This window comes from Phyllostomus discolor, chromosome 14 (assembly GCF_004126475.2).
Source record: "Phyllostomus discolor isolate MPI-MPIP mPhyDis1 chromosome 14, mPhyDis1.pri.v3, whole genome shotgun sequence".
NCBI classification, from domain to species: Eukaryota; Metazoa; Chordata; class Mammalia; order Chiroptera; family Phyllostomidae; genus Phyllostomus; species Phyllostomus discolor.
This window is the reverse complement of record NC_040916.2, coordinates 28960079-28975628: the sequence shown is the minus strand read 5'-3', so window position 1 is coordinate 28975628 and position 15550 is coordinate 28960079. Positions and strand designations below refer to the sequence as shown.

The 15550-nt window shown below is 61.4% G+C and overlaps 1 protein-coding gene across 4 annotated transcripts in view; it reads left to right on the top strand.

Annotated features, from left to right (window-relative positions):
* Positions 1 to 9283: 9283 nt before the first annotated feature.
* The window catches only part of CARMIL1 (capping protein regulator and myosin 1 linker 1), a 125474-nt gene continuing 119207 nt past the window's right edge, over positions 9284 to 15550 (top strand). Inside the window, exons 1-2 of one of the 4 annotated variants that reach the window (XM_036015005.1) lie at positions 9284 to 9822; positions 13121 to 13218. In XM_036015005.1, coding sequence (XP_035870898.1) covers positions 9783 to 9822; positions 13121 to 13218 — 138 coding nt within the window. In that variant the 5' untranslated portion in view covers positions 9284 to 9782. The remainder of the gene's footprint in view (positions 9823 to 13120; positions 13219 to 15550) is intronic. The other 3 variants (XM_036015006.1, XM_036015007.1, XM_036015008.1) reach the window with 3 other exon arrangements.

Genomic DNA, 15550 nt, shown 5'->3' with positions numbered 1-15550 from the left:
GTTTCCGCGGGCCCCAGTGCGGGCGCTGAGGACGGACGCTGGAAAAGCGGCTGCCTGTAAGCCTTGGCTCCCACCTGTGATTACCGCTTCCGGGCCAGCCGTGAGAAACGGAAGTTGAGTTTCCGGCACAATTACTGTTGTGCAAAATTTGCGACTATCGTAATTTTAATTCTGTATAAATCAAGGATCTGCAGAAAAGGGTAATATGCTTTCCGGAAATACGTGACAGTGCTTTATGGGTATTACTACATATTTTTAGCAATTTGTCAGGATGGCGTGCCAAAAATTCCTGGGAAAAGGAAAGGGCACGCTACCCCCCAGCAGCCTCGGAGCCGTGGGCCTGCCCGATGGATTCCAGGGCCGCGGGCTCGCCGTGGCTTCTGTGGTGACAGAGAAACGATTGCCTCACATTTCTGGCAGACAGCCAGTGAAATATTTGTTTTGGAATATCTGCTTCCTGTCTGGAAGGGAGTTGGAATTTAAAAAACTCCTAAAAAAACATTTCAGGACTGCAAAGTACAATAAGGTTTGAATTAAGAGCTCATGGGGCTTTTTCGTTTCTCCACTATTTCATCGATGTTTTAAGAGCGAAAATGGAAAAACACAAAACCCACCACACAGAGGACGACGCACTCTCAGCCCTGGGCGGCGCCCGTGCGCGCTGCGGCTGGAGGCGGCGCGTCCTCGCCAGCGCAGCGGTTCTCTCGGGCGTCCAGGAGGCGTGAGCTCGGGCAACTTACCGCCCACGGCTCAGCCAAGCCCTTTCCTGGCCGCCCGCGCTTTCTTCATAACTTAATTTTCCTTTACACTCTCAGCGGGGGCCTGCCCACCCCCGCGGCTGTAACCGTGGCGATGTCTTCCCGCGAACGCGGCTGGGATGAAGCACGGGCTGAGCCGCAGAACGCCGCGTGCGCTGGGGCTGCCGCAGCCGTCGGCGCGGGCCCTTCTCGGCGCCGTGACAACCACGTTACAGGCGTGGTTCAAAATGCGGTTAATACGACTCCCCGGGCGAGAGGGAGGCAGACTCTCCACAGTGCTTACATCTTAAGGTGCAAAGAGGTCAGCGTTCCTCCTCATTCAGAGCCCTCGGCGGGAAGGCGAGCGGCAGAACCCCACGGTGTCACGTGTTTTTCTTCCTCTTCGGGTCCCCAGACCGTGGTTCTGCGGCTTAACCGAATTCTTGTCTCCGTGTGAACCCAGTGCTCTCAGCTGCCCCGGCAGTGACTGACGTGCATCTGTTTGGTTAGGCCTTGGGTCTCTGCTGCTGGGGGTGTGTGTGTGTGTGTGTGTGTGTGTGTGTGAGAGAGTGTGAGTGTGTGAGAGAGAGTGTGTGTGTGAGTGTGTGAGTGTGTGTGAGTGTGTGTATGTGAGTGAGTATGTGAATGTGTGAGTGTGTGTGTGAGAGTGTGTGTGGGTGTGTGTGTGTGAGAGAGTGTGAGTGTGTGTGAGAGAGTGTGTGTGTGAGTGTGTGTGAGTGTGTGTGAGTGTGTGTATGTGAATGTGTGAGTGTGTGTGTGAGAGTGTGTGTGGGTGTGTGTGTGTGAGTGTGTGTATATGTGAGTGAGTATGTGAATGTGTGAGTGTGTGTGTGAATGTGACTTGAGTGTTATATCGTCCCCTGCTGGTTGACCCCCAATTTCCTTTTTTAAAAAAATCCGCACCCCAGGATATGTTTATTACTTTTGGAGAGAGAGGAAGGGAGAAAGAGAAACATTGATTAGTTGCCTCCCGTAGGTACCCCGACTGGGGACTGAACACACAACTGAGGCATGTGCTCTGATCGAGGATTGAACCCATAACCTTCCGGTGTATGGGGCCACGCTCCAACCCACTGAGCCACCTGGCCAGGGCCCATTGTCCAATGGCCCCCACTCCACCTGCAATGGAGACCCATTGCTACCCCACCTACAGCCGCCCCGCTGGGCCAGAGAGGGCCTCGCTCCACAGCGGCCGTGGCGTGGGCCAGAGCCGGGCCTGCGGTCTGAGCCGACGGGGAGTGTGGGACGTTTCCGGGCTCTTGTGGAACACGTGTCCCCCTTCCGTGTCGTGTGGGGTGGGGGGTCGGACCTGTGCCGTGCCTCCGACGCCCTGCAGGATGCTGGCCTCGAATGAGCCCGATGGAGAACAGAGAACAGAGAGCACCGAGGAGAGCTGAACCCTGACCGGCCCACACCTGGAGGGGCAAGCTCCCTTGCTGGGCGCGGCTGCTCCAGCCGAGCTCTCTGCCACGTGGGACTGCAAACATCCTGAGCCACATTCCAAAGGCAGTTGTGGCCTTCCTCCGGAGCCTTCTAGAACCCACTGGTTAAGGAGGAGGCCCAGGGAGTACGGAGAGGGGAGAAGTGAGCCCCCCTGGGGTGGCTGTGTTTATGTGACACCTGGACGGGGTGTCCCCCTGGCTGGCCAGTCCTTTCCCTGCTTGGGCTGATCAGCGACGGTGTTTCTGGAGGAGTTAGTGTTAGAGCCAGCAGGCTGAATAAAGACCCTGTCCTCGGCCAGGCAGGTGGGGCTCCCCCAGTTTGTTGGGGGGGCGGAACAGAACAAGGCGGTGGACCGGGGGGGCTGCTCTTTGTGTGAGCTGGGATGGGGCGTCCGTTTCGTCCGGCCCTCGGACATCGGCTCTCCTGGGTGAGGACCTTCAGACGTGGCCAGGGCGTACGCCCCTGATTGGCCCCGACTGGCCCCCGACCGCCTAATTCTTGGGCCCTTTGGATGCAGATGGGACTCGGATCTCTGGCTCCCCTGATTCTCAGACCTCCGGACTCAGACCCAAGGACACCACCCGGGTCCCGGGTCTTCCAGCTCACACTCGGCATCCGTGATTGCGTGAGCCAATTCCCATAGTAAATCCCGCTATCCATCTCACACATATGCATATATGTGTGCATATATGTGTATATAGATGTATGTATGCAGCATATAAACTATATATGCTACATAGAATAGGGTATTTAATAGATAATAAGATATATAATAGGAATGTGTGTGTGTGTGTGTGTATGCTCTTGGTTCTGTTTTTCTGGAGACCCTGATACACCCACACAGTTTAGTTTTGCTCACTGTTACTGCTGCTTTGCACGGCTGTTCTATTAGCAATTGGAGTTACAAGTTAAATCTCCGACAGGGATTGTGGATTTGCCCATCTCTGCCCTTGGTCCTGTCGGGCCGTGTCCTCGCGCATTTTGACGCTCGGGCATCGCGCGCGCGGACGCGTACTGTTTTCCTACTTCCCTGCCGAGCGGCCCCTCTTCATCCGGACGCCTCCTCTCCGGCTCCGGCCACAGCCCCCCCCCCGCCGTGAGGTCTGTCCGGGGCGCAGAGCGCAGCGCAGGCGCACGGCGAGGCCACCAGGGGCGCTGTGTGCCCGGCGCGGCTTGGAAATGGGGCTTGGGAAGCGCAGCCAGGATTTCCCGGGGCCTTTCCAGTTCCGCCGCCCGCCGAGAGCCTGGCTCCGCACGCCTTCGGCGTCCGGTCCACGTCACGGGTTCTGAGCGCCCACTGGGCGGCGGGCGCGGCGGGGGACACTAGCGCGGCAGACGCGCTCCCGGGGCCGCCCCCGCAGGGGCGGGTCGGCTCTGCCAGCCGCCAGCAGAGGGCAGTAGTAGACGCCTTTTCCAGCAGCATCTTGGATTTGGGGATAAAGGCAAATACCACAAGGTCATGAACCCCACCTGTAATCAGAGCTACTCTGTGGTGCTGATGTGTGACCCTGGGCGGAAGTTTCCCCTGTCTGCATAATAATGGGGATAATAAAAGCACCTACTCCGTGCGTTGTCCTGAGCATGAAATGAGGAGAGACACATAAAGAGCTCCACACAATGATGGACAGGCCCGTGAATGCTATGGTGCAGCCTGGCTGATGGCGTTCTGGTGCCCTTGGACCAAACGTCCACGTGCCGAGAGAGGCATTAAACCAAGATGGGGTGGAGTTTCTCCAGAGAGCAATAACAGTAGAGCGAAAGTCCTAGATCAGTGAACCTGTCACAGAGGAGGCGATCTAACCTTAAATAATCGTCTGGAGGCGCTCCAGAAATTGAGCAGATTTTGAAACGGCTTTTCCTGCAGGCCACTTTCTGAGAATCTTGGGTGTCTGCTGGTCCCTAGCTTCACCCAGGGTCCGTGCGAGTGACAGGCAGGGTTCCGATTCGTCAGAGGGGTGCCTGGCTTGCTAAGGGGTTCCCAGTCAGACAGCCAGAGGCTCCACAGGGCTGTGAGAGTGTGAACGGTGTGGCCGAAGCTGACTGTCTCCTGGACAAACAAAGCAGACAGTTATTTCAGGACGTCTGGACTTCCAGGATGGCTCTTTAGAACGAGCAGACTTCAGAATTTGAAAGCCTCTGACCGTACCTCTGGAATACAGGGGGCCGCGGGGCTGAGGAGTAGAGAGGAGGGGGTTCGGGGTGCAGGGTGGGTCAGTGGGCTAGGCCCCTTTTCCCGGCCCCCGAGAGCTGCCTGAACAGGAGGGACCCCCCACACGGGGACGACTCTTTCCGGACGGAACCTGGAGAGGCAGCTGTGGGGTCCACTGAGTAAGTGCCTCCATGTGGGCGTGCCGAGGTGCCGTGGGACACAGATGTTTCCCGGACAGTCTCACGAGTCCAGGGGGAGAGAGACAGATGCGCAGGCCCAGACCCCCCACGCTTGTCCTCCCCACGGCAAGGTTTCTCAGGAAGGGGGCCCTTCTGGGCATCCCCACGGCCCGAGCAGCTGAGCGGCAGCTTTCCCACGGGCACGGAAATCCACGCGAGGAGACTGAACGAGGGAAAACTAGAGCAGTCGGGATAAGCGATGCCGATGAAAGGTGCCCGGGCTCAGCATCATCAAACTAATGAGCTATTGTTACTTCTCGCAGGACTGGACTGTTAAAAGGTTCCTTCATTCCTGTGCTCCTCTCTGCTGCCTGCGGGGTTGGTCTGTGTGGGTCCCTGGCTTTTCCCAGGGAGGGTGTCCCAGCACGGTAGCGTCTGACCAGCAGGTGGCGCTCACCTCAGGGGGACGGGAGGGGACCTGGCCTTTTCAGCGGCAAATCCCGGGACCTGAGTAGCCACCGGTTTTTCTTTCAACGACAGTTAATGGCTTGAGAGGAAGTCTGCACCCCGGTGCCCGAGTGGTCACCCTGGCTGCTGGACTCTGGGGAGCCAGGCAGAGGAGGGCGTGCTGGGGCCCTCTGTGGGGAGGTGGATTTTCCCTGAATTCCCATCGTTCCCGTAGGCTGGGCCTTCCCGCTCACACCCTCTGCGGCTTGAAGGGTCAGTCCTTTCTGTCACTCTCTCGGAAGAGTGACCCTCCAACTGCAGGCCGCTGACCTGGGCTGGGGAGCTGGATGTACGGAAGGGCGAGGAAGTGAGCGACTTTTCCTCTCCGTCCCCCCCCACCCCCACCTCCTGTTCTTTGTCCCCCGTGTTCTGCTCTTCCGCGTGGGGGCCACTTGCCTCTCCAGCTCCCGAGATTGCCCGTGGGCTCTGCAGAGGGCCCAGCCGCCTGCTCAGTCCTTCTTTCGCCCCTGCGGCTCGGAAGCTGTCTCTCTCTGGCCTGTGAAGTCGGTCACCCTTCCTCCGCCGGCTTTCCTGGTTTCCAGACGGTTGAATTTGCTTGTCTGCTGCCGCCGCATCTTCTCGGTCCTCGTGGATTGGTGCCTTTTGAAATATAAAGTGACGGACTCCCTTTGAGAGCAGCTTCGGATTTACAGGGAAATCGAGCAGAGGGTACGGAGGAGAGTCTCCCTACACGGGCGCCATGCACTGCTTAACGATGAGCACGGGTTCTGAGGGAACGGGTCCTCAGGTGACTTGGCCGCGCTGTGGGCGCCCCGGAGGTGCTTGCAGGAACCTCGGCGGCCCAGCCTGCTGCTCCCGGGCTGCAAACCTGCGCAGCACGACGCTGGGCAAAACAACCCGAGGCTAACGCCAACCCAGGGGGAAACGGTGTCACCGGGACACTCAGGAAAACTCGAGGCGTGTGCGGCTGCTGCCCACGTGGCAGGGCGGTGCATGTTGTGCGTGGGAAGAGGGCTCTGTGATGGAGTAATGGCGAACATGCAGCGCGGCAACTATGTGGACCGGGGACACAGTCCCTTGTTGCCTCGCACGATGGACGCGCACCACTGTGTGTGTGACTCGTCACACGGCGGGTGCACAGCTGGCTCGTTCCCGCCGGCGTCACCGCGCGCCGGGGAGTCACACCTCGGGCTGCAGGGCGTGGCCCCGCCGTCCTCAGTCCGGTGACTTCAGCCCTGCTCATCTCCCCGCACATAAACTAGCGCCTAAAACTCTGCGGCACATCAAGAATTTTCTTTTGCCAATCGGACACAAAATTAGGTATAAATTCGGTTCATTCACACCAGACAGCTACGGTTGTGTTGGCTGTTGTCATTTTTTGTGTTTGACCGTCTAAGGGGAGAGAGGTCCGTGCCCCTGACTACAGGGGCAGGTAGGGCCTGTTTTAAACGTTCCTGCAGCATGCCGCCGAAAATCACTACACTGGGTGGTAGGAATTTTTAGCTCCGTTATAATCTTTTTTAAAAAAGATTATTTATTTATTTTTTATTTTTAGAGATAGGGAAAGGAAGGGGGAAAGAGAAGGAGAGGCACATTAACGTGTGGTTTGCCTCTCATGCACCCCCTCCTGGGGACCCAGCCTGCAACCCTGGCATGTGCCCTGGCTGGGAATCAAACCGGCGACCCTTTGGTTCGCAGGCCAGTACTTAGTCTACTGAGCCACACCAGCCAGGGCATAATTTTTTAACTAACTTATTACTGTTTTTTAAATCCTCACTCTAGGATATGTTTATTGATTTCAGAGAGGAAGGAAGGGAGAAGGAGAGAGAGAAACTTTGATGTGAGAAGTATCGATTGGTTGCCTCCGGTACATGCCCAGACCAGGGATCAAACCCGCAGCCCTGTGAGGTGCACGGCGTCGCTCCAACCAGCCGAGCCACCGGCCAGGGTCTCCATCATGGTGTTAAGGGACCATCTGTCATGGACTGAAAGGTCGTTACACAGAGCATGATATTACATAGATATGAACCTATGCCTAGAAACTAAAATATTTTAAAGTCCATGTATGATTTTCCAAGATAATTTTGCTACTCCAGTCCATGTTCTGTGTATTGCCGCGTGTTTAACACTTTAGAAGGTCAGGTGTGGTAGGGATTCTCTGAAGGCCAGTTTATCGTGCCAGTTGCAGGGCTTACCCCTCGGCCACAGAGGAGCATTTACAGGATGAGGCTGCAGCTGCTCTCACGTGTGGTGGTGGCTGCCGTTCCCCGCAGAGAGGCCGGACTGTGCAGGAGGGACGGCTCCCCAGGGTGGACGCCCGAGGGCGGGCCCTCCGAGCAAAGCCCGTGGCGTGGGGCGGGGCACTGAGGCCCCACGGCTGTGCCCTGTGTGTGTGTGCTCGTGGGGGCAGGGGTGCGTGGGCTGTTGGCCGCGCTGCACAGCGGTCCACACGGTGCCCCTTGGAGCTATCTGCCTCCCACTGGGAAACATCTGAGCTTTGCACCCAGGACGTGATGACTTTGCCCTGCAGACCAGCCAGTCATTGTGAGCACGGTGACGGGAGACGCGGGCACCCAGCACCTTCAGAGGTGCAGGAGCGGGGAGGGGGGGGCCCTGGGCAGTGGAAAATGAACAAACAAACAAACAAACAAGACTCTTGTGCCGAAACCCCAGCCTCCTGCAAAGGCGCCCGCCGGGAGCCCTGCACTGCAGGCCGGCGTGGAGCCAGCCTTCCCTCTAGTCTCTGCACCGCCCAGGGCCCGGGCGGTGGGGACGCTATTTCGATATTTTGCCTTTATGCTGAGGAGTTACCACGCGCCTGGAAACCTTCAGGGCTATTTCTGAGACTTCACTGGGATGTGCCAGAAAAATCCTTTTCCTAACACTTGCGGTTGAATGGAAGATGCTAATTTCCACCTACTGCATGAGAAGGTATTTTAGGCACACGGGACAGGCCTCGCTTAAAGAAACGGACACCCTCTGAGATCCACGGGAAGGGCCCTGAGGTCCGAAGCCCCAACGCCCGCCCACCGGGGTTTATCCCGCACTGGGTACTGGTCTAGCCGCGTCTGCCGGGAAGCTCAGACTCTGGAGGGAAGCCCCGACCCAGGTCATCTCCAGTCTGGTCCTACGGGCAGACACACCTGACTCAGGGAACCAGAGGTGGTTAACCGGGAACGCCAGACACGCTCGCAGGCAATGCCCCAGGTGCGGGCGCGGCCTCCGAGAAAGTGTCTCAGGCAGCGCTCTCCGGAGGTTTCCAGGAGAGGATTTGGCGAGCTGGAGACCCTGGGAAACCCTCAGGGAGGCGGTGCGCTCCGGGCTGGGGTGGAGACGCAGAGGAGGCTCTGATAAGCTGCGGGGGGAGGGGAAGCCCCCGAGCCTGGGAGAGGCCCCGGGGAAGAGCGCCCGCGAGTGGGAGGGGGTCGGGCTGGCGGGTGCGTGGGGAGGCTGAAGGCTGTTTTTGATGTTCGAGGTGGCCGGCGGCGCCTGAAAGTAGAGCGCCGAAGCCGGCTCCCTTTCCTTCCCTCCCTCCCCTCTTTCTGTCTTTTAAAAGAGCGACCTGTCGCGACATTCCAGCCGCAGCGTACAGGCGCTCTGTCCCCGGAGGCGTCTCTGGGGTGGAGCCAGGGGGGAGGCGGAGGGAGTTGGCCAGGTAGGACCAGGCCCACCCCGGCTTCTGGGAATAACGCTCATTTCCCGCACAGCCCGGGGTCAGCGGAGGGCTGACCCTGCGAGTGACTGGGCTGCCCCCGCGACCTCCGGAGTCGACCGTCCGCGATCCCGCGCGGCGGCTGTCACACAGGGTCGCTGTTCCCAGGTTTCGTCCCGCTCCTGCTCACACCAGAGGGGGGAAGTGACACCTCGGATCCGGGGAGGGCTGCGCCAGGGCGAGGGCGGGAGAGCCCCAGAGAGAGCAGGTATCCCTGCCGACGCATCCACGGAATCTGCCGACTCCCACCGCCGGGCGCGGGGACGCGTCCCGCCCCGGCCCCCGGCTGTGCTCTCCCGCAGCCAGCAGAGGGCTCCCGGGCCCGCGCGCGCCCTCTCCGGACGCGAGGTTTCAGGGTTGGGGAGCGAGGCGGTGATCCGGGGCTGAGACGTCACCACTGAGGCCCCGGCGGCGTCCCCCGGGGTACGCCCCACGCGGGGAGCGGGCGCCCAGGCGCCAAGGCCGCGGGGACCGTCCGGGGCCGTTCTCGCGAGGCGGGGCGGAGACGCAGGAGGAGGAGAGGAGAGGGGGAGGAGGTGGAGGAGGAGACGCAGGAGGAGGAGACGCAGGAGGAGGAGACGCAGGAGGAGGAGGAGAGGGGGGAGGGCCGCGGCTGCCCCCGCCCAGCCGAGCCTCGGGAGCGCCGGGAACCCCAGTCCCCGGCGCGCTCTCCGCGCCCTCCCACGCCGCCCGCCCGCACCTAGGGTCGCAGGTGCCCGGATCGGCCGGAGCCTCTGCGGAAGCAAGGGCGCAGCCGGGTCAGGCGCGGGGCCGAAGCGGGGTCCTGCGGGCTCTCTGTCCGTCCGTCCGTCCATCGGCCGCCGAAGCTCCTAGGAGGCGTCATGTAGCAGCGGCCGCAGCCGCAGCCCCAGCCCCTCGCGGATCAGCAACTATTTATTTATTTATTTGTTTGTTTTTTTGGGGGGGGGGCAGGGGCGCGGCCAAACAGTCTCTTCGGCCCGCCTTCTCGCCTCCTCCCATTTGCACGCCGCATCAGCCTCTCAAAACCGAGGGGTTCGAGAGGGCGGGGCGGTGGATCGGAGCGGGACCTGCGGGCCCGGCGTGTGGAAGCCATGGCCGAGGAGAGCAACGAGGTGCCCCGCGAGCTGACAGGTAAGAGGGGGCCCCCGCCTCCGCGCTCCTTTCCCGCGAGCGCTGCGCTCCCCGGACGAGCCCCGCGTCCCGGGTCGGAGCGCGGTTGGGTGGGGCCCCGGGAGCCGGGAAGTTCGCTCCCGGCCGGCCGCCGGGAGAGCCGAGTCCGGAGAGGCCGGCGTGAGGCCATCGGGAGCCCGGCGCCACCTTCCGCGGCCACCAGGGGGTGGAGGTTGGCGGAGACGCGCCTGCCCGGGTCTCGGGAGTTGTGCGGGCGAGGAGACCCCCTAACAGCGCCCGGCCCGCGCCCCCCTGGGGAAGTCCCGGGAAGCCCAGCGCTGGACGCGGGCGAGCGCTCAGGAGGTGGTTTCCGGCAGCGCCCCCCCCCGCCCCCCCGCAAATCCCTGACGGGGGGGGGGGTCCCCGCCGACGAGCAGACTTGGGGAAGGGGCGCTGGTCTGGGCGAGCACTCAGCCCGGAAGGCGTGGCTCCGGTGGCGAGCCGAGGGCGAAAGGGTTACCGGACGGACGCGAACTCGGGCCGGGAGACGGAGGGTTAATGACAGAAGCCTTCCTTCTATAATGATTAACCTACCTGCGCTCCCCTCCCCGGATCTCTCAGGGAGCCTGTCCGGGGCACCTGGTGCAAAGCGCCCCATTGTCTGAGTCCCCGGGGTTGTTTCTGGGGCGGTGGGGGGGGGGCTAGATTTCATGTCTCGGGGTTTCACGAAAGTTTTGCGGAGGGCTGAGACGGCCGAGCTGGACCGCGGTGGGGGACGGTGTCCCGGAAACCCGGAGAGTCCGCGCGCGCGCGCGCGCGCGCGATGTATCGTAACAAGGCGTTCGCGCGCGGGCAAGGTGTGCCCCGGTGACCCGATTCCCTCTCGGCCCGGTCCTCGGCTCCCGCCCGGCCTACGGCGCTGGCAGGTGCTGCGGGGCAGCGCTGCCCCAGGAGGCAGTTCTCGCTCCTTCTCTCTGCGTGTGCGGAATTCGCCCCCCGCTCCCCGCTCCCCGCTCCTCCTTGAGCCCCGGCACTTTGCGGGAGTTCGTGCGAGCTCCCCCGGCAGCGCCGGTTAGCTCGGGAGGTGACGCCTGGCGGAAAGGGGGTCCTGCTTTTGTTGAATGGGACGGCAAACACCCGGAGTTGGGTTCGCGCATTTCGGGTCCGGAGTAGCTCCCTCCGCGCGCCCCGCGCCCCGCCCCCTCTCTCTCCCCAGCCCGCCGGCGTCGGCCGCCCAGATAAGCATCAGCAGCCTTTGCTGGATGGAGTGAGTGGTCCGTCCGGTTCTGGAGCGCAGACCTTCCCCACACCTTGCCCGGAAGAGGAAACGCGCCCTGGGCTCGCGCGGCCTGCCGAGGTCCCGGGGAGGGAGGGGTGCCGCGCAGCCGGGGGGCCGCGACAGCCAGGGAGGGCAGAGCGTCCGACTAGCCGCCTGAGCCTGGGCGTGGGCGTGGGCGCGGAGGTCACTGCTTAGACCCGGGAGGGAGGGCGCTGGAGGGCGGCGTGGAGGCGAGGCGCCCGGTGTAGATGGATGGTTCCCAAAATGAGTACTGGGGCGCGCTGTGAGAGTTGACTTTGGCCTTTACCCGGAAGGGGGATTTTTGTGCTGGTCCAGCCTCGCCCGTGTCACTGCCTTCCAAACAAGGGACACAGGCCTTGGGGACGTGCCTGGTCGGGGCTCTCGGGGCCCTTCCGCCTGCTGGTCGTGGGGCTGGGGGGTGGGGGATGGCTGTACCCGGTCGCCGCTCCAGTTTCCAGCGCTCCCAGGAGTCCCGTCTGACCCATTCACAACGGCAAACCCGTGAACACCCGCATGCGCGGCAGTGCCCCCCAGTCAGTGAGATGTGTGTTTCTCTGCCCCTGACCGTCGGACCGGCTGCTCACTGAAACAGCGAAGTGCAGGGAAGAGCGGGAGGAGAGTGTCCCTGTAGGGCCGCCCGGAGGTGGCCGTGCCGCTCACCCTGTGGCGTGGGGCCGGCCTCTCCCCCTGTGCTCCCGTGTGAGGTCGGGGTCCCCCGGAACCAGGGGCACCAGGGGAGAGTCCCGCTCACAGTCCTGGGGTGCAGAGGGTGGCCGGCGGCTGCGCCGTCAGGTGTGTGCCGAGACGCCCCGCGCACGCACGGTGAAAGGGGGGCCTCGAGGGACGTGTCCCCCAGTGCACGCAGCCCGCAGGCTGAGCGTGCAAGGTCACACCTGTGGTGTTGGGCGGTCACTTTGGTTAAGGAGGGGACTGACCCGTCGGAGGTCAGAGGGTCTGAGGCCTGGGTGAGGGTCGAGGTCAGGGGTCAGGAGCCACCCAGGAGGCAGTTTTGGGAGAGGCGGTGACTGCTCCCTCTCCACCTGAGGGAAAGCAGTTGGGGACAGTGGCTGGAGAGGAGGAGGAAGATGATGAGCTCGGTGTGGGACTGGCCAGGGTCGGGGACTCCTTCCTGCCACCGTCCGGATTTCCAGGTCTCCCTCTCTCTCTCTCTCTTTCTCTCCTTCCCACCCCTCTCCCGTTCTGTCACCTGTTGGCCACCCTGGGGTGCTGTGCCGTGATGACTGTGGATGGGCCAGGGGCCAGGAGCACCTGTCCCCGGCTCCGCGGTTCGGCCCAGCTCTTTGCCTGTGTCCTCCCTTCCTGCCGGGATGGTCCCGGGACGTGGTGGTCCCAGACGTGGCCGGCCTGTGTGGCCTGTGGCGAACGGAGGGCGCCGGGCTGCGGGCGGCCCGCCCAGCGAGGCCTCGAAGGCCTCCTGCGCCGTGGGGTGTGTGGTTCTGAGCGCCGAGACGCTGCCGGCAGGCCCTCTGCTTGTTCTCTCGCACTCGCGCCCTGTTTGCACGGGCCACCGCTGCGTCACGTGCTTTTCTGTTTGCCGCAGTTTTGAGCACACAGGACCGGCACACAGTAGGTGTTCGTTAAATATTTGGCAAGTGGTAACTACCAGGCTTGTTAAAACGAGCAAATAATTTATAAAAGACAAACAGCAATAAAAACAATCAAAAAGCCCTGGCTGGTGGGGCTCAGGGATTGAGTGCTGTCCTGTGAACCCAAGGGTCGCTGGTTCAATTCCCAGTCGGGGCACAGGCCTGGGTTGCAGGTCAGGTCCCCAGTGTAGGGCACACAAGAGGCAACCACACATTGATGTTTCTCTCTCTTTCTCCCTCCCTTCCCCTCTGTCTAAAAATAAATAAAAATGAAATAAAAAACAATAGAAAACCTTTAAATAAATAAAAATGAAATTTAAAAAACAATCAGAAACCTTTTTCCAAGTGCTCTCTGCACCCCGTGACTCTCCTAACCATAAAAGGTGGTAACGGCACTGTCCCCTTCTTCCAGAAAGCGTGAAGGACGTGCTTGGCAGGAGGCTCAGGATCGGCGTGAAGAAGAAAGTCAAGCTGGAAGTGAAGGGGGACAAACTTGAAAACAAGGTGCTGGTAGGTGCTCCCGCGTTTCCCATAAAACGTTTGCACACGAAACGGGTTTCCCTCCCTCGTTTCGTTGCTGCATTTCCGTGCAGCCCGAGTTCATCTGTCGCGGCCGATTTACGACGATCTTATTTGTCAGGAGTTAGAGAGGTTCCGGAAAAGTCGTCCCCCGTCAGCGTTGCTGTTTCACGGGGTTTTCACGAGTCCAGGGCCGCCTGAGGGGGGACGACCCGAGAAGGTGCAGGAAACACCTGTCCTTCCTCGTTGCGCTTCGGTGTTTCGGGGGCAAGTGCCTGCGGAGAGGGGGCGCGGGGCTCCGTCCAGCCTGCGATGGGAGGGGCGGGGCTGAGGATCCAGGGGACCGGGGGCCCGGTGGGACCCTCGGAGAGGTGGGTGGGTTCACGTGGCGCTTCCGTGGCTGAGCTAGTGGGAGAGCTGTACGTGAACTCTCGTGGACACATCCTGGTGGCGTGTGTGTGCGTGTGTGCGTGTGGGAGACACATCCTGTGTGTCTCTTCCCCGCTGGGGGTCCTCAGACACGCGTGGAGCCAGGGGCTGGCACACTAGCCGAGAGTTGTTTTCGTTCCGCTGCGGCCATGTTCGGTGGGTGTTCCACGAACACTAGTGTACCTGTTTTTCCTGGAGGGCGTTCCCCCCGCCCCGGAGTATTTAAAAACAAAGCCCAAGCATATGGCATCGAAAGAGAATGTTTATAATATTCTGAGTCTTCAGTCGAAATCGCTCCAGAATTCGGTGTCTTTGTGATAACGTCTGTCCTGAGGATCCTTGAAGCTCTCCACCTGCCTCCCTGCAGCCGTGAGGACGTGGCTGCGGTGGTTTCTCCGTCCGTGTTCTGTGCACACCAGTCGGCGGGGGGTGGGGTGCACAGAGAAATGCACGTGGGGGACCTCGAGTGGCATCTGCCACAGGACGTGTGCACGCCGACCGTGGGACCGGCACCGTCCACGGCGGAGGGGAGCGTGGCCGTCCGCCTGTCCGCCTGCTGTACGTGGCTTCAGTAAAGACTGAGTTTCCTTGGAGCGGGTTCTACTTGGGGCGTCCCATGGGGGGGGCGGTTTGTGGCACTTCTGGGGGACGGTCGTGTAGGGGGAGGGAGTTTTGTTTCTGCTGTTTCCTGTTTGCCGCGTGGGAGGTCGGCCCCCTGTCGGTCTGAGCCGGTGGGAGCCGGGGCTCTGCGTGGGCGCCATCCCGGGCACTAGGGAGAGACCCACGTCCCAAGTGCCCTTTACCAAGTTAAACTTCTCCAAGGCAAATGTAAATGTTCGATACAATGGAGTGAGTGCCGTTTAAACGTGGTGATGATCAGTACTTAATGCCCAGATTTGGGGGAGGGGGGACAGCTCATCTTAACGTTCGCCGGCTCCCATTAATTACAAAAACACCGGACTTGGAGGAATTCTCTCCCCTAGTCCGGAGCCTGAGCGCGTGGTGGCATCCCGGCGCAGACGGGTCCTGGCGGTCCCTCCCTCGCACGGGCGGGAGTTATTAATAGGAACGCTCACGTCTGACAGGCTCCGAGTCTGAGCCGGTGGCCTACAAATTAACCTTCTTTCGGTGGTTGGTTCTGGGGTTTCTGAGTTTTGAGAAATCCAGTTCTGTAGATTAAAGCCTTGGGGGACGGCCCCAGCCTGTGCGGGACGCGCGTTCCGGGCTTCCTGCGGCGGCTGGCCCCCGAGGGGCGGGGGCGGGGGCTCGGGCGGCCCCTTCAGCGCTTCTCCTCCGCGTCGTCCTCCGACTGTGGGGCTGCCTGTTGCCGGTTCCTGCTCTTACCCCGGGAGATTTTACCCCGTTTCCAGCTGCTCTTCTGTGCAGGCTTTATCTTCATCTCTTCGTCTTCCTTCCTCTCATGGCTAAAGATTTTACTTATCTTTAGACAGAGGGGGAGGTAGGGAGAAGGGGAGGAAGAGAAACGTCAGTGTGTGGTTGCCTCTCCTGTGCCCCCTACTGGGGACCTGGCCCGCAACCCAGGCCTGTGCCCTGAGTGGGAATTGAACCGGCGACCCCGTGGTTTGCAGGCTGGCGTGCAACCCACTGTGCGACACCAGCCAGGGCCACAGCAGCTAGCATTTACTGAGCACTGACTGCAGGCGGGGCCCTGGGCTGAACCCCTGACGGGCGGTGTTCCTCCTCATTCAGCCGGCAGCAGCCTGGGGGGCGGCTGGAGGCGCCTGGGCTTCCCGGAGGCTGAGGGAACTGGCCGCAGGCCATCCAGCTGGTTAGTGACCAGTTAGTGGCCAGTCAGTGGCACAGTCAGGGTCTGAGCCGGCTGCACCCGGCTGCTACCCCGTGTGCTCCAGGCGGGAAGAAAGGCCGCTGGGCT